At 42.8% G+C, this 24,796-nt stretch overlaps 1 protein-coding gene across 4 annotated transcripts in view; it reads left to right on the top strand.

Moving 5' to 3' along the window:
• FAM107B (family with sequence similarity 107 member B) overlaps positions 1 to 22,707 on the top strand; it is a 207,286-nt gene extending 184,579 nt beyond the window's left edge. For 3 of the 4 annotated variants that reach the window (XM_058532450.1, XM_058532451.1, XM_058532452.1), the window contains 3 exons: positions 11,150 to 11,333; positions 18,789 to 18,939; positions 19,938 to 22,707. In XM_058532450.1, the coding sequence (XP_058388433.1) occupies positions 11,150 to 11,333; positions 18,789 to 18,939; positions 19,938 to 20,054 (452 nt within the window). In that variant the 3' untranslated portion in view covers positions 20,055 to 22,707. The remainder of the gene's footprint in view (positions 1 to 11,149; positions 11,334 to 18,788; positions 18,940 to 19,937) is intronic. The other variant, XM_058532453.1, reaches the window with a different exon arrangement.
• The last annotated feature ends 2,089 nt before the right edge of the window (positions 22,708 to 24,796 follow it).

Raw genomic sequence — 24,796 nt, 5'->3', positions numbered from 1 at the left:
GCATAGGGATGTGGGGAGGCCTAGGAGAGGGTTGTCCAAGAGGCTGGCTTTCACCTTGAGAAGGAGACAGACAGTGGCTTCAGGCTCCAGGGAGAGGTTGAGGAGAATCCCTGAGAAGCCGAGAGCCCTGGGAGCCCTAGGAAACCCCTGGACATGGACTGTTACCCGAATAGGGACATGGTGCGCAGGCAGTAGGTGTTCGTTGCATGGGATTTGTTTTCTGCAATGTGTTTCTGTTAGTGATCCAGTGATGGCTTTTTGTCCTTGGCTGCCTCACCGATCACAGTCCCTGTGGACAGCCCTGAGGGCCAGAGCACAGGACCTTTTATCTGAAAGAACATCTTCCTGAGCCCCGTGGCCATCAGCCCCGTAGATAGCAGCTGGGAAGGAGGATATTTGCTAAGGCCCTTCTCAGGTTGAAATGTCTCTAGACGAATCCCCCGGCCCAGCCATTTTCTGGGAATAGGGCCCAAATGCATTTGTTCGGTTGAGAAACCATTCTGTGCTTTTGGGCTGCAGACAGGACCACGGAGGCTGGGACATGCAGAGTGAGAAGCATGGCAGGCTCCCACGTGCCGTGGTGTGGGCTGCCTTCCCACGGCTGTGCTGCATGTCACCACCCACCGCAGGGATGCCAAACACCTGGCCGCCCTCTCTCCTTTCTTTCAGACGCGTGCTGCTGTTGGCCAGGGCTGAGGGGCATGCCTCCTTCCCTCACTCCTCACAGAAGTAGGGTGGTGCTGCCATCCACCAGGGACCTCTGGAATCTGCCCTGGAGGTGGAGGGAAGGAGCTTCCAGAATCTGCCTCTTAGGAGGGAGGGAATGTGCAGAATCGGTCTTATCTGAAGTTCTAGGGCTTGTGGAGGTCTCTGAGTGAAAAAATCCCCAAGGCTCCGCTGCCTGCCATGACAAGGGAATGTTGCAGTTGGCTCTGGGCCCTGAAAGAAATTTTATTCACCTCTTAAACCATTTCATTTCCTCTCCACACCCAGCAACTCAGTGAATTTTTATTCTTTTATATTAGTTTTGTTCTACTTCGAGACTTCTTTTTTCTCGACCCCCCCCATGTGTTTTTGTTTTCATTTTCTCTTTATAGTTTGTCTCCACACTTTTCCAAGTTAGCTCCAACTTTCTAGCAAAACCAGATTATTCAAGAATTGCTTTTTCCTTCTTTTTTAACTTTTACTTGGCTTTGAGCATCATATCATTAGGCAGTATTGAAAACTCCTCCTTTTAGCAAAGCAGTGGACTGTGGGGAGCTAGAAGGCACCTTCTGTTGCAGGATTGATTTGCTGGTTTCCATGGAAAGCAACCCAAACTTTCATTTGTTGACCGTCTGCATCACTTTCTTCTGTTCAGGCTCCAGCAGGATCTTGGGCACCCAACTTCGTTATCAGTGCTCTCAGATCCTGCTCCTGGATATCCCTTGTGTGTGTTTGAGTAATTTTTGGTTAGACGTAAGTGTAAATGCATTATCAATAGTATAGAAACTCGATTTTAAACACGCAAGAGCAGTAAACACTATGTATGGCACCAATCTGGTGAAATGCAGAAGCGTAAAATACTGTGGTGTTTTTTAACACATTTTTGTGATCTGTTCTTTACTCGTTGCTAGTCTGCCCACCCCTTTTCCACAGAGTTTGATTGAACGTTACGCAAAACATGCCTCTAAAAAGATCTTGCCTATTTTCTGCTTCCCCTTTTTTGTGGAGTTGTTATCCACCAATGGGTCGTTAGTTCCTGTTCCCCGGGTACATGGGAGGTCCAGTCAATTGTGAATGTTAATAAGAGTTATTTGATGTTTGAAGAGTTAAACTCTTTGTATAGGGCTAAACTAGCAGATGTTATGTTTTTATAGATCCCTCATATTTATACAATTGCCCTATGTGCAGAAGTCATTTAGGACAGATGACTGAGAAATCAGAGCGAAATGGCCGTTCAATTGTGCAGATAAGAAGACTGAAGCCGAGATTGGGAAACTATCAGGATTTTCAAGGCATTGGCAGGCTTCGGCTGCAAGCTCCTCTGTGCTTTGGCCTTGCCTGTCAGGAATTTTTTTTTCTCCTTCCACTCTCTCCCTCCCTGTCCCTCTCTGTCACCCGTCTAAGTCCAAATTGGAAAAATGAGAAGAGGTCAAGGTTGGGTTCATCCATTAAATTTTGTCTAAACTAGTATACTTGCAGTGTATGGTTATCCATTTTCACTTTGATAGGACATGAATTAACGGCGAGTTACATTAATGAATTAATTTGTTAGAACTATTTAATTGTCCTGTTTATTGAGCATCTGCCACATGGGCAGGTACTGTGTATGGTGAATGTTTTCCATAAGTTTAATGCTTACAACCACTCTGTAAATGTAGGTCTGCGAGCTCTGATTTACAGTTGAGGAAATCAGGACTCAGGTTAAGTAATTAGTACAAAATCACGTAACTGGTAAGTGACACAACCGGGATTCTGATCCAGGAGGGTGGTCTTCAGGCCTGGTGCCCTGTTCTCTTGTACCGTATCAATTCTCATGGACTGAACAAGGTTTAAAATGGATGAAATAACAAAATTGTAATAATGTAGCAGCAACTAAATGATCTCTAGATAGTAATTTTAATAGCTATTTAATATGTACTGTATTTATGGAGGTGTAATGTACATCCAGAGAGAAGGGCGTGTGCTGTGTAGCCAAAAACGTGTGCTGATTGGTGGATTTTCAAAGTGAACATGTCTGTGTGACTGGAACCTATATCAGGAAACAGAACATTACCAGCACCTCAGAAGCCCCCTTATTCCCTTCCACTGACTGCCCACTCCCAAGATAACCATAAGCCTGACATTAAGACTAAAGGTAGGTTTTGCCTATTTTTGAACATTATATACATGTAATCATCCAATATGTACTCTTTTGTGTCTGGCTTCTTCTGCTCAATGTTGTATTTGCAGGATTGAGTCACGCTATTGCTTGTAGCTCTTGTCCATTCTTTATCATTGCTGTGTAGTATTCCATTACATTCCATTGTATAACGCACCATGATTTATGTGTCCATCATACTGTTAATGGACGTTTGGGTTGTTTCCAGCTTTTGGCTATTATGGATAGCACTGCTATGAACATTCTTATGAAAAAATTTATGTTTTAAAGAAAATGTGTCTTTCCTGGCCCCTAGCCCCACTTTCATGTGATTTTCTGTGAGATGTTTTCTTTTTGGGATTTGAAAGCTATGATGCTAGGAAGCTTTTAAAAGGTTTTTGAGAGAGAGAGAGAATATCCTCCTGTTAAAGTGAAACCCAGTTCTTCTCCCCATTAACCCAGTCCAGAGGAGTGGAATGCTTAAGAGCATCCCTTGGGAATCAGACAGACCCAAGTTCAAATCCTGGTCCTGCCCTTCAGCAGCTGTGTACCTGGGGCAGCGATAACAGGGCTGTTTTTACTAGTTGTTGTTATTTATTGTCAATGACAACTCTAGTAACAGGTGACATTTACTGCAGCCTTACTACTTCTAGGCACTGCATTTGGTGTGTGTTTCTCTTATTCTTCAAAACAACCCTATGAGATAATCTGCCATTCTTTTTTTTTTTAAATGAGCGAGGAAACTTTGCCCAAAGTCACACTTACAGCAAATGAGAAAACTGGAGTTTAGACCCAGTCAGTGTGATCTGGAGCCCATGTTCCTGAAACCGTCTCAGCCTCTTTTGGAGATGACAGTCATGTGTCATATAATGACGTTTCAGTCAACGATGGGCCACATGTATGACAGTGGTCCCGTAAGATTAGTACCATACAGCCTAGGGGTGCAGTAGGCTGTACCATCTAGGTTTGTGTGAGTACACTCTGTGATGTTTGCACAACAACGAAATCGCCTAACCACACGTTTCTCAGAACATATCCCCATCATTAATTGACACATGACTGTGTAGGAATAAAAACTTGTACCTCATAGGGCCGTCGTGAGGATGAAATGATGGGGAGAAGCTGATGTACAACATGGAGGGCAGATACACAATGACTCCAGAATGGCCCCCTTTCATGGTGTGTCTCCAATGCTTTCTGTCTGTGCTTTTACTAATCACGCTGAGCGCCGGGGTCAGGCATCCTTGCTCTTCTTCTGGTTGTCATTATGGAAAGGGACGCCCAGTTATTTGTGGAGCCATCGCCACCTACTGCTTGGTCCCCCCCTCACTCGGACCAGCTTGTCTTTGATATTGACATGTCTTCTGTCTTCTTGATGTTTCTTGCCTCCTGTCTCATTTTCCAAATATAAAATATGTGCCTTAAAATACATTTTTGGGAGATGAAAAAAGTGATGAGAAAGCAAGTTTGGTATTTTCCCAAGAGCGTCACTGTTTGGCGTCTGTACAGCAGCATATTGGCAGCCAACTCATTGAGTTCAGAGTTCTAGCCATGGTGGGGCTGGGCAGAGTTGAAAAGGTCACATCTCTGCGCTTGCGCGGATTGTTCTGGTTGGGCGTCATTTGTAAGCCTTAGTTTAGCTTTATGGCCTTCAAGGTCCCCTGGGCGTTTGTCTGATGCCTTTGGGTACCAGATGGTGTCACCATCTCCTGGTCCAAGCCTGAATTTTTAGGTTCGCCTCAGGTCGGGCAAGTCAGGAGTTTATCAGCAAAACCCTTTGCTGTTTTGGAGAAATTCCTGTCTTAACTCACTATGCTCTGTCTCTTAACCTTTCTCCCCACAGCCAGCCTCCCTTCTGGGAACCGTGGGTGCTGAGGGAGATTGCCGTGGATCCAGGGAGAGCTCTTGCCTTTTTTGGCTGACCCAGGCCTGCAATCTTAAGTGACTTGGGTGTGTTAGGGTATTGCCAGAGGATTGCTAGAATCTCTTAGAGACAGGCTGGGAAACAAAGTCTCTTAAAGAAAGGCTTAGACTTTCCAAAAGTAGTTGTAGCAGTTCAAAAGTTTAATTGTTGAGCTTTGATTGATTATAATATACCTGTAAACCGTATACATTGCCATGTTTCAGCTATTGTTTTAAAAAGGATTCAATGATTCATACTTCTAGGCGGAATTAGATTTTAAATACTTAGGTAAACATGAAACTTTGCGTAATCTCTAAATTCTGATTTTTAAATCTCATAGGATTAGGTTTAAAATTTTATCTTTCTGATGTAGAAATATACAAATGAACTACTGGAGCCAAAATAGTATGATGGGGAAACTCAGATGCACTAAATGTTTGTTTTGTTAGTCCAATTGTGACGTTCTTCTGTGGGAATGGTGATTCACCTCTGGAAAGCAATCAACAAAAATTGCCTGGGGTAAAGCTGGGCCTGGAGTGAACTTTAGAAAGGGAAAAAAATGAAAAGCAAGGACTCAGAATCCATCTAGAAGGATGGGATTTCCTTATCCTCTGAAACAGTGGTAATGACTTCCATTTGTTGATTCGCAGAACTTAAAGGCAGAATTCTCATCAGGTGGCGTTTTTCCGGTACATTCTGTTAATATCTGTCTAAAATGCAATTCTGCGTTATTATTCACCAGCTTAAAATCTTTCAGTGAGTCCCCTCCACCTCAGAACAGCACAAAAGGCCCTCCCATCAGGCCTGTCTGTCTTCTTGCTACACCCTGCACACTAGCCAGAGCCGTTCAGAATTCCGTGTAGCGCTGTGAAGGTGTGATAGACCTATTTACACTTTCCAGAAGGTTCTTAATGTTTGTAGCATGAATGGGTCTTCGAACCTTCGAATGTTACCAGTGAGAAGGTCTGTGGGTCGTTTAGTGGACCTGGTATGTTTTTGAAGAAACCAAGGCCCAGGGAGGTAGACTGTTGAACATAAGCTTTCTCAGACCTGTAAATAAAATCTGTAAGGGTGTTGGTCACCTAGTTTGGCTAATAATAACATCCATTTATTGAGTTCTCATAGATGTGCCAGGGACCGCACAGAGTACTCACATCTACATGTCAACCAGTTCTTACAACAACATTCATTTCAATGGATGGGAGGGCCGAGAGTCAGGGAAGGTAAGCTTTGTCCAGGATCTCAGGCTAGGTTTATTTCTCCCTGACCTGAGCTGACATTGGTTTCCCTTCATTGACTTGAGAGTTAAAAAAAAATTATTTTATGAATCAGTTGCTTGACCAGGGGAGGGAATGTGACAAGAATGTCTTCGTGTTTATTTCTGGAAGAATGTTTCTGGAAATGATAATATCTGCTTACAAAGTGCTTTTGCTTCCAGGCATTTTTATCTCCTCTTTCCTGTCAGGCTCCTGGAGTTCTTGATGCTCGGGGTGGAACCCCTGGCCTCTAACTCCACTCAGCCTTTACCTGGTTGCTATGGATGGCGAACAGCTCGGGGGCTCCCTCTAGTGGTGGTTAGTCCATGACTGTGACTTTTAAGAACTATTTATTGGCCCAGTCCCAGGAGTCTGAGGAATAGGAGCATAAACCAGACATGGTCTCTACAGGGAAGTGCGTATAAGATTTATATACATATTCCTGTAACACTAGGACAACGGAACAAAGAACATTCCATAGTCGTTTAGAGGTCAGAGAGTGTAATTGCAACTGGGTAGTGAGAGAAAGCTTCGTGAAGATTTGACATTTATCTAGCTCTGAAGGGATGAGTGGGATTTGGCTTTGTGGCGGTCCAGGGGTGGATAGGAAAAAGATCAGCATCTTCGCTGGAGGGAACGGTGCTGGCAAAGGTGTGCTGGGGAGGAAGGCAGAGAAGTGTGAAAACATGGGGAACGATAAGTGTTCATTTCCATTTAATCAGAGGATAGGATCTGTGAGATAGAAGTACGATCAGGGTGGCATTTCCCAGCCTTGGTGGCAATGAGGAAGAGGGCTGGCAGAGGGAAGAAAGTTGAACAAGAAAGTCATTTAGATAATTATTGCCATGTGTTGGTCATGGCTCCAGGATAGGAAGTCACTGATAAGTGGCCAGAACAAGATGCTAGATCCTTCCCCAGCCACCACCACTGCCCTGAGTACTCAGAGACTCACAGAGGTTTCTCCTGGCCAGTTCACCCTGCTTCTTACTAAATGAGGTTTTCCAGACCCCAGTGTGGTCTACTGCATCAGAGGCTACAAGGACTCCTTCTCCCTGGTCCACAGGCAGACTTAAGGTCTACACACTTGGCTCAGGCTGGGGGGCTTCCATGCCCCCTTTCCCAACTCCAGTTGGGAAGAAGGGCAGACCAGTGAGAGAGAAGAAGGAAAACGTTTGAGTCTTCATTTCTAGCAGAACTCCTCCCCAGTCCCTGCCGACCTGCTCCGGTGTCTGCCTCTCTCCAATAGGAGACAGGCTGAGCCCATCTTACTGCACTGGTCCTCTGGGAGAGGAAAGACTTCCCAGACACTAAATCTAAAGAGAGGGCAGGAAAAAATCCAAGCCAGAACCTGTTTCCTAGACTCAGAACTGAAGCCTTGACATTCTGGGCACTGAAAGCTCAACCTGCCTCTTGGCACCAAGACCAAGACGTGTCAGTGCCCTCCAGGAAAGACCGGGAGTGGGCGTCTTCTGTTGGCTCTAGTTGTGAGAATAGTGGGAATGGAGGGGCAGGGGGAGGGGGTGGTGGGAGGAGGGCAGGTGAAGTGAGAGACCACGGAGGTCAGATCAGTAAGACAAAGGAAAGAGACACCCATGGTTTGAGCACTGACTGCCTTTGCCTTCTTGCATCACCACCTAGATGTCTAGCGGATGTCTCAAACTCAGCGTGTCCCAAAGGGAGCTCCTGATCGTATCCCCCGTCTGCTCTACTCACCCACCACGTGCCTCCCCACCACGACGATGCTAACTAACCTTCTGTTGCTCAGGCTAGAAACTTTAGAGCCATCCTTGATTCCTCAATGTCTTTCACACCTCGGATCCAGTCCTTCAGCAAATCCCAGGGGCTTTACCTTCCGAATGTGTCCTGATCCATCTGTCCTCCCAGTTGCACTGCAACCCTCCTGGTCCACACCATCTCTCTCCTGCATTACTGTGATAGCTGCCTCCCTGATTCTTTCCTGGTCTGCTTCAGTCTATTCCAAACCCAGTAGCCAGAGTGATCTTTTGAAAACTTGAGTCAGAGCTTGTCACTTCTCTGCTCAAAACCCTGAATGGCTCCCTATTGCTGTTCAGGGTAAAGGCTAGAGTCCTTACAGTGGCCTTCAAGTTCCCACATCATCCGCCCCCCACTCCCCTGTGTGTCCTCGCTGTCACTCACTCCCCTCCGGCCACACTGGCTTCTTTGCTAGTCCTTATATCCATCAGGCACACTCCTGCCTTATGGCCTTTGCACGAGCTCAGCGGTTCCCTCTTTCCCACGTCCACAGGGCCTCCCTCCCCTCCTGGAATATTGCCCTGGGGCGGCAGTCGTCTGTTTGGTTTGGTGTCATGGAGATTATTCATGGTTTAGGGCAGAGAAACATCCTTTTATGGAAGTATATAGACCTTCTTGTCTACTGATTAACCAGAAAGTAACTGCTGTTGGCTTTTAAAGACAATTGAGGCTGCATAGAGGTGTGTATGGTGCCTTTCCGATTTCAGCCAAGGAGCACATTTCTCCAAGGGGCGGCATATTAAAGTCAGGCTGGCTATGATGGGTTCACTGACTCACCGTGTGCAAGGTTTGTAATTCTCCATTTGGTGAAAGTTGCAAGGCGTTCTTACTTAAGAGATCAATGCGGTAGTGTTTAAGGAATCTTTGGTGTAATTTGTTACACTATTTATATTATCGTTTGGTAATTTTGAGCCTTAATCGTGCAGTTATACCTAAAATATATAAACGTGACGCATCTACAATTTTTCTGTTTTAGTTGATTTATTTATTCTTTGGAGTTTTACTCTCCTTATTTTCACATTAATTTTCCAAAGATTTTTCTATAAAAAAATTAAGCATCATAATTTGATAGAACAGAGGTTTTGAGATCAGAGGACGTTCATTTTCATTTGAGCTTTACGCTACTAGCAACGTTAGCATGGATGAATTATTTGGTTTCTGTTTCTCCATTTTGTTGTCTGTAAAGTGAAGGTTCTGGCTCTTCTGTTGGAATGGTTGTTGCTGGGACCAGGTGTGGTCATATACCCACCTGCGCCATATCTAACGCACTGGGTCATTGTTGGCTACCACTTGGGACAGCTTTTCCTGTTGGATGCCTTAGAGTACAACACTGTTCTGGATCAGTTAGGGATTCAGGAAAACATCATTGATGACTTTGAAACCGAAACTCCTGCTTGTAGCTGACCGCAGCCACTGGACCTGTTTTCTTAAAAAATTGTCATTGAAGACTACAATTTTAATTGTATCTTTATTCTGTTGCAATATCCGTCCCCTCACACCCATTCCAGAGTCCATGGGAGGACACCCTTATGTTCTCTCCTCCCTTCACCCTGCCCCCATGTGTAGACACACACACGCCTTCACTTAGATGTTTGCTCGGTGGATTGATTTCATGGGCAGAAATGAAGATGAAGCCTGTTTTCTGTCGGGGGTTGCTCATGGAAGACCTCTCCACTTCTTCTGTTTAGTCCAGATTTGATTTAGTTTGTTGTTTATTCAGCTTCTGCCATGTGCTGGGCACTTTGCCAGACTCCAGCATTTAAAACTGGATAAGAAGTGGTTCTAGCTCTTGCAGGGAATAGATAGAAGCCATGATTACCCTTTGTTAGGATGCATTTTGTGATGGAAATATATCTGCAGCACTGTTGGGGCGCTGAGGACACAGAGATGACTATCTCTAGACTTCCCTGGAGAGGGGGGGAAGGTAGTAGTCCTGGGTGTGAGCCCATTCTGATGGGAACCTCCCTCCCACCCTTGCAGTGTTCTCCGATCACCATTCCAGCTCGGATCATAGAACTGGTCAGAGAATTAGTAAGCACATACTCTGGACTTTCTAGGGATGGCCCACTGTCAGATACTCTGCCCTGCATCTGATTTTTGGTTTGGGAAATAAAGTCATCATGCAGGGACAGGGAGACATAAAGTGGCGTGTTAATTACCTTGAAATATTGGCCAGGTTTGTTTGGGGGCAGGGGAGCAGGGATGGGGTCAGCACTGAGAGATGTGCCTCAGGGTCTGCAGCAGTTGGATACCTGCCAGATGGACCTGTTTGGGGCAGGGGGTTGAGTTCCAGCCTCAGCCAGCCTTGTTCCTCCCAGCTCTTGCCCCCGATGAGTTTTTTCTTCTGTCTCATTAAATATAACATATATTCATGGAGCACCTGCTGTGTGTCACACACTGCCCCAGATAGGTACAGGGGCGTAAGAAAGGAGACGTACGTGGCTCTCCAGGAGCTTCTCTTCCTGGGGAGGACGCACTCACTTGAAGCATAGAATGAACGACTAAAATTGAACACGGGAGAAAGGACCCTAGGGATTGTCATGTGTTCCCTTCACTTTTCTGATCTGGAGTTGAAGCCCACAAAGGCCGTGTGGCTCTGCCCAGGCATTATATGACGTTGTTGTTCTGCTGTTCTCCAGTGACCACCCCACTCCAGAAAAATAAAAAGGCCTGGCCAGACAGGCTCTTGCTTCAAGGTTTTCTTCCTTCCTCTCTCCCTCCCTCCTTCCATTGTCTCTGGCACTTGGTAGCCAGTAACGAACCAGTAAGGTGTGTACCGTATGGATGAAGGAGAGAAGTGCGGGGGATGGGACTGCGGTTTAAGCAGGGTGGTCAGGAGGTCAGGCCTCTCTGAGCAGGTGACATCAGAGGAGACACCTGAGAGGATGTGAACCGGATGAAGCCGCAGGGCGCTCACGTAAGGGGAGAAGGGGACCAGGACCCTGTAGCGTGGCGGGATAAGGACACTGCTCTGTGCTCTAGAAGCTTCTCGTCACTGATGCAGAGTCAGGGGTCCCCACGTTTCCAGTGCATATGAAGTTGGTGAGGCTGGAGGAAGCGATAAAGGACCTGGTCTTTAGACGTGATGGGAAGCATCCCGTGTGACCTGAGGCACAAGATGTGACTGGTAGCGACCACAGTCAGGTTGTAGGACTCCTTTACTTTAGTCACAGGCGACACAGAACAATGCAGACGTTCCTCTCGCGCCTTTCCTCCCCCAGTTCCTTTCACAGAACTTCAGAAGAGTTTTCAGTGACATGGTGAAGGGGACCGAGGAGGATGGCAGGTGTCGTGCTGTACGTTATGCTGGGCCCCGCCTCTGTGCCAGACGTCTCAGCAGAAAAGACCACAAATGAGTCTCTCTTTCTCTTTCAGACAGCCCCTTCGAGAATACTGACGTTAAGGACGCTTATCTCATTCCAAGAAACATCATGGCCGAGCCAGACTATATAGAAGATGACAATCCTGAACTAATTAAGCCTCAGAAACTAGTCAATCCTGTCAAAATGTCCCGGAACCATCAAGATCTTCACAGAGAGCTTCTTATGAATCAAAAAAGGTAAGTTGCTCTCTTGAACAAAGTTTTGCTTAGAGGACTTTTAAGGGGTCTAGATTTAATTTTAATTAAGTTTACAAAGGCTTCAAAGGGTTTTTCATTTCTTGACCATCTGTAAGGCTTCCTTATTCCTTCTGGCATCCTTGAGGCGGGGCATCCATCCATAGGGTAAAACCGTCTGCAGGCTCAGCTGCCACTTAGTGGTGGTATTCAGAGTTCTGCAGGCCTGAGCCCCCGTCTAAAATGGACGCATATTTTAAAATTTGGATGGAAGGGGCTGATTAAGGATAAAAGTGAGCGTCCTAAGTAGAAGAGAAATACATTATTTCCTAGATTTGTAAAAGTTCTGAATTTTCTCCTTACGTTGGGGAAGTGTGGGAATCAGATGTAAATACTGCCTGCTTTAGCATTTGTGAGTGGCAGTGAGAAGTCTCCAGAACCACATCAGACTTAACAAGAGATAAGAAGCCTCTTTGTTGTGTTTTTGTTTGTTTTAAGTAACATTTTAAATTATTACTGTCATCATTATTGTTATTATTATTTTTGTTTCTGTGTGAGGAAGATTAGCCCTGAGCTAACATCTGTTGCCAATCCTCCTCTTTTTGCTGGAGAAGATTGGCCCTGGGCTAACATCTCTGCCCATCTTCCTCTACTTTATGTGTGGGACACCTGCCAGAGCATGGCTCGATAAGCGATACTTATGTCTGCGCCCGGGATCCGAACCTGTAAACCCCGTGCCGCTGAAGCGGAACTTAACCACTGTGCCAGCTCCCCTTTTTATTATTATTCATTTTTTGGAGGGGAGCAAAACATGTACCCTTCTATCTTTTTTGTAAACCATCTGTTAGCTCTATCTGTGCCGTGAAAATTTTTGGATATTGGGCTGGTGTACTCTGCTTTTTAAGTGATTCTGGGTGGGGCCAGTACACATGGAGAGTGGAGGATACAGAGTTACTTTTTATTTATTAAGATATGGAGTTACTTTCTTTATTTAAGAACTGTTAAGCTTCCTTTGGAACTAGTTTCAGATCTTCAGAATGAAACTGTTGATCTGAATTGTGGCACTATAGATTACTCATCCGCCTGCTCTCTGCTAAGCCCTGGTGAAAAAGATATGCAGACCAAGTGAAGCGTTAGGGTAATGTTTTTGAGGGAAGGTCTAATTAAAAATTTAAAAAAATTTTTTGAAAAGGAGATGGGGGCATTTTTATGGCATTTTTCCTTCCTGAGGACACACCTGCTGGAAATTATAACTCCTATTCCAGGAACTCTATAAATACATCCTCCCTCCAGACTGGGAATGTGACTTATTCCCTTTTTGTCCTGTTGCCCCACTGTTCTGTTGGATTAATGCTGATTAAATTGAAGGCAAGTTTGATCTGTTTGAATGGGTGTTTGGCCTCTACCTGTCTTTATCAGATAAAAGGAAAAAAAAATATGGATTCAATATCATCATGCCCAAAGCAAAACAGGACTGTATAAGCTCCCAAAAAGGCGACAGAATTTGGAGGCAGTCCTGCCTGGGAAACCTGTCTGCATTTTGGTGCAAAGATCAAAAGTTTAGTATACTCCAAAAGAGAGTCGCTTAAATGGTTTTCTAAACTAAATGGTTTTCTGATTGTCTTTACCTCTTGGGCCTCAGCTCCCTTATCTGTAAAATGGGATTAAGGGGCTTAGTTGATTTCTAAGAAGCATTCTAGCTCAAACTGGTTTTTTTTTTTTTTTTCCTGTTATATCTATGAAAAGGCTCTACGTCAGAATAGAGGCAAAAGTAAAACCAAAATTGGCAGAATAACTGTTCTCTGAATTAGAGGCTACAAATTATTCTGCAAAAATTTATTTAGTAGCCTGGGTCACATCTCTGTGAAATATATAGGCTTGTGCACTGAATCTCTTTCCACATTTCCTAGGACAGGCACATTCGGTGGAAATGGCCCTCCCTTCTGTCTGACCTTCTCTCGCCCATGCTTTCTTTTCCTTGTTTACACAGCTGACTCTTAGCAAGGCCCAGCTGAACTAGTTTGGGAGAATGCTGATGTTCCCTCAAGTTCCACGGTGTAGAGAGGACATGGGCTTTGAGGTCAGAAAGAAATGCTATGAATCCTGGTTCGCCATTGAACTTGACCTACCTTTATGATCTTGGACAAGGTCCCCCTTCTTGAGATCTGTTTCTTCATCTATAAAAAAGGGGATAAAAATATCTTTCTTATAAGATGAAAGTAAATGTTAGCGTGTATCAATACCTATTAAAATACCTGTCATATAAGTGCTCGGTTAGTCCCATCCATCTTCCATTTCCTATGTGGTGTCATCTGGAAATCCCTGTTGCTTTTTCCTCTTTTTCTTTGAAAGCTTCTGATCTGGCTGTAGAAGTACATTAAAAAAAAAAAAAAAAAGGAAAGAAAGGAAAAGGCAGGTTTCAAATTTAAATGAATATATCTCATCATATGTTTTCAGGTTTTTCAAGGTAAAATCTTAGTTGGGTCAAATTCTCTTACTAGAAATACGACTTTTTAGAGTGAAAACTTCTCAAGCAGTTTCTTCTCTTTTGTGCGTCTTCTATCACATATACTTTATAGAGATTGTGGGGTTTTTATTTCTAAATTTTAGTGCCCAATAATAGGAAGTATCACATCAATAATATGTGGTTAAAGGATAATCGTCCTTGATTACTGGTTTGTACTGTAATGCAACTCTCCTTATTTTTCTACAATTTATAAAGGGCCTTCCCATATTTTATCTTATCCAGCGACCTTTCTAGTAACCCAGTGCATGTTTTCTTGGAGTTGCCCTAATTTGGCATGTGAATAAGAGAAAACTCAGAGTAGCAGGCTAAGGAGTCTTCTCAGGATCGCACAGTCGTTTTTTGGAGTAAAAAGGGTAGAAATAAACAGAATTAAAGGCAGTTTATAGAGATAAATCAAATATAGTCATGATATAAATTAGAAGAAGCGGGTGGGGAAATTGGAGGGAGACAAAAATGAGATCAACACAAAACAAGCTGGCCCTGGAGTCCGGGACCTTTGCTCTGCATCTCCAGAAATGTGTCTCAAAGCCCTGTGGCGGTTAGTTCCGAGTTTTCCTAGTTACTTTTTAGAGATCATAAGATAAAGCAGAGTCGCTGCTTAGGAGAACAGATCCTCATGGGATTCTAACATTGGAACCTGCACTCTTTCAAGGATATAATTCTGCTCCTCTATTTGCCACCTTTTGGACCCAGCTAAGTTTCAGGTTAAAAGTCTTGAAATTTCGATCTGGTCACAGTTTCCCACTAGGTCTGATTATTACGACCCTGTTTCAGGTTCTCAGGTTTTTTAAGTGTTCCCAACGGCATAAAAAGACATATTTCAAGAGGCATTATTTTTTTAGTTGAAAGATCAGTGTTCAAGAGGTCTTAAAAGAATATTTCTACTAGAGTTTAGGGAGATTCTATCTTCTCTACAAAGAGTACTTTTTTTTGGCAAATATAGAATACCTGGCTACTTCAACACATTCCTAAAATTGGTTCTTTGGCTTACACATTTCAGTTAAAGGTTTCTGATTTCCTTGTTTTTAGTTGATTTTCATTTGGCATGCTTTGCTAGACAAATAGATCCTCAATAAATACTTGTTGCTGTACGACATAGGAAAAAATATGCGAAGGTGTGATAAGAGTATTTGCGTTTGAATCCATGCAGAAATGGATTCAATAGAAATGGCTTAGCCAAAAATGTAGATGAGGCAGGCCAAACCAGAAGCTTCCAAGATTAAAATCAAGGGCCTGAAATCCAAATGCAGCCGTCCCTTCACCCTAAGAAAAAAATCAGGCCAAAAGAGGTTTGGCTGGGTGGGCAGGGGAGCATGTTCTATTCGGATTTGAGCCAGCCCTTGCCTCCAGCTCAGTGCTGTCCCCGGTGAGGAGGCAAATTCTCTTTTATGGGTTTAAGTGCACCTAGCCTGGAGGTGGAGTGAGTGTGGCCCCTTCCAGTCTGCCGCTGAATGTATTCAGTGGTTTATGTGAAACGTGAAGCGTACCATTGAGAGTTGTCGGTGCATTTCATCAGTGGTGGTGGAAGTATAAATTGTTGCAGCTTTCTAGAGAGCAGTTTGGCAATGCACATCAAAATGTAAAATGTGCAGACACTTAGCCTGCAATTCTACTTCCATGAAGCTAGCCAACAGAAATACTTGATTAACAGTGCAAATATAAATGTACAAGGAAGCCTCATTGCTTTTTTTTTTTTTTGGTGAGGGTGGCCCTAAGCTAACACCTGTGCCCATCTTCCTCTCTTTTGTATGTGGGACACCGCCACAGCGGCATGGTGCTGTGATGGCTTGATGAGTGGTGTAGGTCTGCACCCAGGATCCGAACCTCTGAACCCTGGGCTGCCGAAGCGGATTGCGCCAAACTCAACCGCTGTACCACTGGGCCAGCCCCTCATTGCTTTTAATAGGGAGCAATTGGAAACAGACTAACATTTGTCAATATGACAGTGGCAAAATTATGCCGCTTCTGTTGTGCAGATATTAAGGGAAATGTAGAAGAACTCTGTAAACGTGTAGAAAGTATGGAGGAACATAAACGGTGCATTATCTCTGGGTGCAGGAGTGGGAAGTGGTCCATGGGGGCAGGGCCTCTACCTTGAACAATTTTGGGGACCACTGTTGACAGAGTACACAGCGTAAGTGGTGCTCCCAAGATTTCTTTAACAGGGAGAGTTTAGGTGTGCTTTCACTTTTTATTTTACATTTATGTATATTTTACCTAACATTTTTTTTGCAAAGAGTACTTATTAATTTTAAAAATTGGCTTGGCCCACTATAATGCTCGCAGGAGGCAGGCTTGGGAGTAACTGTTGGTCTTGAGTGGTACAAAGCCTCTGGGACTTGAGCACCTGTCAGTCACAGAGGGATTAAGATTCCTTGTTAATTGTATATGTCAGAAATGATTCAAGAGAATCAACTCTTGTCACACAAAGAATGATATTGTAGTTTTATGAAATTTGGAGAAGCTCATTTCTGTCTGTCCATGCTGTCTGTGTAGTCTGATCCATTTTTAGACTCAGAGACCCTCATGGGCATGGCTTATGGCTTGACTTGTTCCGTTTGGCACAGACAGTGAAGTGATCGCTGTGATAAAATATTAACTAAATTTGGACGACTTGTCGACTGTTGTAAGTGCAGAACATTTATCATATAAGCACCATTTTCGTGAGCTTTTCTTTTACTAAATATTTTATCTTACTGCCACCGTTGTGCAAAATCTTGGAACAGAAAATGAATACTGTGTATCAGTGAAACCCATTCATATGTTGCAGTAGAATGTCAGCTTGGCATGTCCTATGTCAAGGTTTATTCAACAGCTTTTGCATAATCCAGAAGAATTTAATAACAGTCATGGTTAATTTTGCCAGTGAAATACAGGGAAAGAAAAATGTATGAAATTTAAATTATGCAGACAGCTACATTCTTAATCCTAAAATTTAATCCCTGAATTCGGTAGTGTCACACCGAGGCTTTTTAATAGTCGTGAAACTGATGGGTCTTTACTCAGATTATTGACAAACAAATTTTCCTGTGCCCTGTGCTCATGACACATTTATTGTGAGCAAAGTACCATAAGCAGTTTTTATTGCACTAAAGATTTAATTTCCAGAATAGTTTGTCTATACTTCTCTCCCCCTTGTACGATCTTAATAACTGTGAAACAGACTGTAATTAAATCACAACAGTAACGTGTCTGGTCTCACTGGAAATTTAATTTAATATTTTTAAAGTTTTTAACGTCTGAATTTAATGTTTTTCTTCCTTCTTTATTACCAAAAGTTCTGCTGATGAAAATTGGGACTGTGGAGACATGCTGCTTTGGTTATATATCTTTTCTCTTTAGTGATGGGGCATATACTGCTCTTTACTCTGTAAGCAGCTACTTTGAAAAGTTTACTGTGATTTAAAAAAAATATGTAGTTAGGAGAGATGCCAGAATTTTTTTAAATGATCATTAGGTAAATGAGGAGTACAAAATTGAGGATTCGTTTACAGATGTGATAGTGCGAATCTGAAAGAAATGGACCTGAGTGTGTTGCTGAATTTCTTAGAACCAGAGCACACGTTCTGGAAATGATTCAATTTAACTGTTACTCAAACGACACTTGCTGCTTAGTCAGCTCTGTTGGTTGACGTAGCTCAGAGAACAACCACTGAGGTAGACGCCCCTGACCTACAGACTCAACAGTCCTCGTCAGCAAGACCAGAAAGTGGAGGGCAGGTGCACAGGCCCATCTCAGTCCAGGTGGATTCAGCAGTGCTCATTCCTGTAGCCCAGAAAAGCCCGAGTTACTGTTCGTTCTGTCAAGTGTGTGTGTGGGTAGGTGCCTGAATGTCAATACGCCCACCATTACTTACACCCTGTGCTGCCTGAAATGGATAGTGTTTTTCCTATTCCGTCGTTGGTTTCATTTTTATTTTAAATGCTCTGAGTAAATGTTAACATCAAGTTGAGATTACTTAAGAGCTAGAGTGAAGAGAGGGAAGACAGTAAGGGGGAGGTGGGCCGGCTCAGCCAGCGCCTTGGGAAGCCTGGGCTGGTGAAACCCTAAGGAAATGACCTAAGGAGAGTCCTAGCTAATAGTTAACATAGAAATCCCGCCTGAGGAAATGGAATGAATGTCCTTCCCCTGACCTGCCTCAGACATTTTTAGGGGGAGGGTGGGTAGGGGCTTGCCTGTGTTTTGGTTTCGGTTCTTCCCATTTGAAGAGACGGCAGCCCTAATTTATCCCTCGGGAATGTAGAGCTTCCCCTGAAGCCTGGCTCCCGTGCACTGTCATCATAAACTACACGCCTGAAATGGTTCTGCTGCGGGGAGCACTGGACTGGGAGTTGGGGGATCAGAGTTCTCCATGGCCATGCCCGCCAGTCATGAGGAAATCTTGGACCTGCCTTTAGATGCACAAGAATAGTCTTCCAAATCTGAAAAATTTGGAAGAGGTTTTCCGGGCCATTTTTCTATTTAAATTTCTGTGCTAGCCTGTCTCTAGGCTACATTTAGTACATGGGATCAGGGGCTAGAACTTGGGAAGCTTCCCCTAAAACTCCAGGTGGGGGCATCTCATATTCTGGGCATCTCCATCTCCGTCATGGTGCTCATCACACCCATCGGATGAGCGTGCTGTTCCCTACCCCATCCCACTCTCACTAAGCTCCTTTGCCTGGCCTAGTGTCTGGCACACAGTAGGTCCTCATACATTTTTATCGAATGAATGGATTTTGCTTACACTCGGAAGATGCTCTGGCCCTTTCTTTCATGCTCGAGAATCTCTGAGACCACCAGTGTTGACTGTTAACTGGTAGCTGGCATCACAATCATGCTAATTCGGTAGACCCCTTTTCTGGGGCTGATGCCTTCAATTAGATTTCTCTGCATGGACGATGTGTCCATTGGATTAAAACTGTTTATTTTTGTTAATGCTTTTTTGCAGGGGTCTTGCCCCTCAGAATAAGCCAGAACTGCAGAAAGTGATGGAAAAGCGAAAACGAGATCAAGTAATAAAGCAGAAGGAAGAAGAAGCACAAAAGAAGAAATCTGACTTGGAAATAGAACTATTAAAACGGCAGCAGAAGTTGGAGCAGGTGAGAGTGATTGGGTGAAAGTTGTCTTTTTTGTTTTTATTGAGATATATTTGACGTACAACATTGTGTAAGTTCAAGGATACAGCATATTGATTTGATACGATTATATTACAGTATGATTGCCATTGTAGCGTTAGCTAACACCTCTAATGCATCCCATTATTATCATTTCTTCTGGTGTTGAAAACAATTAAGATCTAGTCTCTTAAGTTTAGTGTTTATAATACAGTTTGGTTAGCTATAATCACATTACTGTGTATTAGGTCTCCAGGACTTATTTGTCTACTAGTTGCAAGTATGTCCCCTTAAACAACATCTCCCATTCCCCCACCCCCAGCCCCTGATAGCCACCATTTTACTCTCTGCTTTTACGATTTCAGTTTTTTTAGATTCCACATATGAGAGAGATCATACGGTATTTGTTTTTCTCTGTCTGACTGACCTCGAAAGTTGTCTTTTTTGTCCTGAGAAATAAGGATGTTGGAATGAGCAAAGTTTACCAGACATGTCAGATATCAGTGTTGATACCGTGAAAGGAAAATATGAGATAAAATGTCAGCAAATAGGCTAAAATACGTTCAAGGTAAAGACAAGGATTCTATTGAGGACCTAGAAGAGATTCAAGAGGCAGAGCCCAAACCAGGGGAGATCACTCAATTCACAGCAGAGTGTTGGGAGCTCAAGCAATTGAGTGCAGTTCAACTTCGCTAAGACGACAGGGCAACTGTGTGTTATCTCAGGATCTTGTTTTCTTAGCCTGGATTTTTAGGTTCTTGTCATCTCTTGATATTGCTTGTGGTAACAACCAATCGGCTGCTGCTCCTGTGCAGAATTACCACAGGGCCCACGTGCATACATATATATATATTTAAAATGGAGACCAGGAGAGAATTGCTTCCATTGGGAGATGAAGTCGTTAGGGACTTTGGAAAGAGGAGGAGTGTCATGAAAAGCCTCTCAGTTTGTAATTAATTTTCCTGTTTCTGAATTTCATTTAGCTTGAACTTGAGAAGCAGAAATTACAAGAGGAGCAAGAAAACGCCCCAGAGTTCGTGAAGGTCAAAGGCAATCTCAGGAGAACAGGCCAAGAAGTAGCCCAAGCCCAGGAGTCCTAGGCCCAGGCCGCAGAGACCGCACGCCCGGCCCATCACGCACGGAAGCTGCGTACAGGCGTCTCCTCAACACTTAATCTCAGGGCCGGAGCCCCTGGAGAGAGTCCCAGCCAGCAGAGAATTGTGACTTTAAAAAGGATTTGGTTTTGGTTTTCCTACAATCTGGGTGGATAAACTACCTGTGACAGTGCAGTTCTGTTCGCCAAACGAAGGACATTGACCAGCACTTGAGTTGGGGTAACGGACCTGTGTCCAAAGACTTAATTTAAAAAAGCAGCAACAGCAGAGGAAGAGGACACTGGAATAAATTCTTGAGAGTTGCACTACTTGGTTTTTCTTCCAGTCCAAGTTTAGTGGGGCAGAGAGCCTTTTTTCTTTGAAAACCTAAAGAAAATGTGTTTCATTGTTCCTTTAGTTATCTATTAGGTCGCCCAGAAATGCGTTCGATGTGTTACACCCAATGTTCGTAAATTCTATTTTGAGAACCCGCAGTTTTCTTGTTTAGTTTATACTTTCACCCGTGTTAGAGTTAACACCCGGAGAATGTTCATGTGCGTGTTGAGCACAGCTGTTACCTTTGTTGGCACTAAGGTTCAGAAATGGGGTGAGCAGGTATAAAAATACATGAACAAAAATACATACATGTCCATCTTGATCTCATTTTAATCCCTTTTGGCTCTGTGATATTAGTAGGCTCCACGGTGACATTCCAGTCCAGAGAAGGCACATCATATAAATCCATTCATTGCTTTGACAACTGTTAGGGTTTTTGTTTTGTTTTGCTTTTCAATTTCTTGCTGAGCTAGCCCTTTGAAATGGAATAATCTCCCGATCCTTTGGAGAATAAAAACTGGTCCATGTAACCCAACTTCGACGTCAAGAGTGGAGGGTCCACATCTTTTGATCTCTTCGAGAGCCGTTTGCAGAAAGCTCCCATTGGGAACTGGGCAAGGAGGAGTTCTTTGGGTATTTTAATGGGAAACAAATGTAGGTTGCTCTCAAGGGGGCCTTGTTGGAAGATTTATAGCATTTGTACACTTTGAATATTATTAGAATCCAACTTATGAAAATTTCTGATTAACGATCACCTATTTCTTTGCCTTTCTTTTCTTGTGAAGAAAGACTGTTTCACCACTCTCTTAGCGACGGTGATGCTGTGGATAATGATGACGTGGATGACTACTGTACTGCATCTCTCAGGAAAAATCGAGGTGAAGGACAAGGCTGCTCAGTTTCCACACTCTAGCGAGCGTGCTCCTCCAAGTGATGTCCGAGTTAGAATAATAGCAAAATTCCTATGCGAAATCCATTTCGTACTGCTGGTATGGGCAGGGGTACCTTCTACTTGGGGCGATCTGGAAGAATTTGTGTGGATTCAGTATGTTCTCCATAGAGACGATTCAGCCAGTAATTTCTACATTGAAGACTCTTCTCATGCTTCCTTGAAAGGCCCATAGACAGCGAGATCCCAAGCTTTTGAATCCTTAATAAACATAGTAGAAATTAGCTTTCTATGGGAATGCTTTAGTTTTCAGAGTTGACTGTTAGGATCCTAGTCAATCCTCATGTGAACAAGATAAAAGTAAATGCAGTGATAATACACTGCTAGTTAGAGAACATGTTGATTACACCTGAAATGGATGATTTCTCTCATCAGCAAGTATTATTTGAATAAAATATGAGATGTTTACGATAAAATATTGCTGTATCGCAGTTTTCTTTTGAAGGATGGAATGGGAACTACTGTTTTCCATCATTCTTCCTTTTGAGAGAAGAAAGTCCATTGACTGACCATCCTGAAAGGACATTTCTGGTTGCACATTGACTAGAGTTCTTTCTTCGTGTATATGGACTAACAATGTGATTTGTAAAATGAAGATTCAGGACTGGCTTCTAGCCTTTAATCTAACTGGATGTTAGATCTTTATAGATCCTGTGTCCTTGAAGCAATTCTGCCACTTGACAAAATTCTCAAGGGCCCTGACAGGCTCCTTTAGAAGGATCAATTCTGTTCCTAGAACTTACCTAGAAATCATTCTTCCCTGGGGAAAAAAAAAAAATTAAAAAAGCATTTCCCTCCCAATCTCACTTCAAATCTGCAAAATTATGTGTAGTTACTTTAGAAGGTCTGGCCAAAAGGAGACTTGTAAATAGCGTAAGGTGGTGACTGATGACTAAGCAGTGGAGTGCACAGGTGGAGAAGCTCTTTGAAGTTGTCAGATCAGCTCAGCTCACTGGCTTGAGTTTAAAAAGGCATCCGTCTCCCCCACACTGAATACTGTACAGTCCACACCCCGAGGACTCATAAATATCCAAGCAGTTTTGTGCTTTGAGCCACTTTTTGACAAAAATGGCTCCATTTTCCCACCCTATGGTTTTCTTAAAATAGTTGAGTGTTTTATAGTCTCCTGCTAGTAAAGCAGTGTTGCTTTCTAAGCTATAACAGTTGACTCTATTCTTCTACTGAAAAATCTTGACTTGTTTGGGTGTATATAATATATATAAAGGGAGCCTTAATGGGTTTGTTTTCATAATTTAATATTTTTTGTATTTGCTCTTGTATAATTGTTTTTAATGGAAAGTATTACAGAATTGAGGGTGGAATTCTTAGAACCAAAGTTATTCTTAATAAAAATCACCACATGCTTGGACCATGCAGCTGAGTTTGTCTGATCTGTTTAAGATGGGCGTCAGAACTGGAGGTGGGGGCTGTGTGCAGTTTGAGGGTTAGAAGGTGGTTCTGGAGTCTCCCTTTGTTGACTGTCGTCTTTGACAGCCTTCCCCCCCAAATCAGTTACGTCTTCTTGCCTTGTGTCAGTCAAGGCTGGCAATTCATTATGTCAAACAAATTCACGCTAAGATGTTATGCTACACTTTGCATAGAATATATGGTATTTTAGCAGCAGCTGTCAGTCCTTCAGATACAAGTATTCTGAATTTGAAAACCTATGTATGCCTTATCAATATCTTGATAATTACTAGGATCATATTGAGATTTATGTACTAAGAGTCATCATGGTGAATTCTTTAAGACATTTGGCTATTTATTGTCTTGGACATACTGTTGGGTCCTTTTAAATGTGTTATTGTATATGATCAATGATTCCTTTTCTGCTTGGTTATTACATGTGACCCCTGATGATGATCAGTCTTCTTCTGGTACTATATTTTTTTAGTTTCTTTATCTTTCAGATTTCCTCTATTTATTCTCTCCTGTATGCATAGCTAGAAACAAGCACGTGGCCGTACTTCATGAAAATGTATATTCTTAGTAGAACGAGCAAAATACCCTCATACACGAATATTCCCTTAAACGTCTCCTATAATCATCCTTATTTTGTATTACAATTCCTTTTTCTCTTGAGTATCATGAATCTGTGGCCTTTTATAGATACAGCTTATAATTTTCATCTCCCTTTTTTGATGCTCAGAATATTACAGCTTGGCTAGTGGAAGCCTTTCCAGCTTATTCATCTGTTTTTATTTTTTTTACATTTATTTATTTATTTATTTCCCCCAAAGCCCCAGTAGATAGTTGTATGTCATAGTTGCACATCCTTCTAGTTGCTGTACGTGGGACACGGCCTCAGCATGGCTGGAGAAGCAGTGCATCGGTGCGCGCCCGGGATCCGAACCCTGGCCGCCAGCATCGGAGAGCGCGCACTTAACCGCTAAGCCACGGGGCCGGCCCGTGTTTTTATTTTATTTATTTGTATAAAATACTGCTTCTAATAGCTATGAAAGCATCCTTAATTTGTTACAACAATAGGATGTTTCAGACCATCCTAATTTTTTTTCCTGACATAGGACTATATGCCTTTCAAGAAATCCTGGTTCCTCTTGATGGAGAATAGAAATAGAGGTTGAGATCTGGCATGAGAGGTGTACAGGAGAGTTGCTAGTGGACCAAAGTGCTCTTGCACTTTTAGTTGTGATGGAGCTAAAGGACATGAAATCACCCTGGTTTTTCCATTTTAACCCCTTATGTGGTTCTACCCTATGGTAGAATATTTGTCTTATGGTGTGAGTCTCATTGAACCAGAAGCATTTTCATTACGCTTACAAAGATTAACTGAGATATTTTCTTTTAAAATAAGAATTATGAAAGGGGACTTGCCTGACCAGATACCAAAGCACACTTTCAAGCAATAGTAATTTAACTGGTCTGATATTGGCCCAGAGTAGACAAATAGATCAATGGAACAGAATATAAAGTCCAGAAAGAGACTCATCTACATATTGAAATTTACTTCATGATTGAGGTACAATTTTATTTAAAATCATTTAGGGTAAACAATTCGGTGAAAAGTTTTGAGGCCATTGAAACCAAACAAATATGTATTCCTCTGTCTACCACCACATGTAAGACTAATTTCCAAATTTGTTAAAGGGTTCAGCTTTAGAAAAGTAAAACTATAGAAGTATTAGAAGAAAATATAAGGGAATATTTATATAATCCTGGGAATGGGAGAGACTTTCCTAAGCAAGACATCTAACCCAAAATCTATAGTGAGGAAAACTGACAGCTAGTGAAAATGAAACATTCTTGTACAAAAAAGAAATCATAAAAAAGGTTAAAAGAAAGGTAACAGACTAAGATACACTACATATATAGCGGCAAATGAAAAATACCTACATTACGTACAGAACATCTATAAATGTCAATCTAATAAAAAATGAACAAATATGTAATAGGCAATTCCCAGAAGAAGAAATACAAATGTCCCATCAACATGTCAAGAGAT

Source organism: Diceros bicornis, chromosome 36, assembly GCF_020826845.1.
Source record: "Diceros bicornis minor isolate mBicDic1 chromosome 36, mDicBic1.mat.cur, whole genome shotgun sequence".
NCBI lineage: Eukaryota > Metazoa > Chordata > Mammalia > Perissodactyla > Rhinocerotidae > Diceros > Diceros bicornis.
Note: the sequence above shows the minus strand (reverse complement) of the source record. Positions and strands in the feature narration are given on the sequence as shown.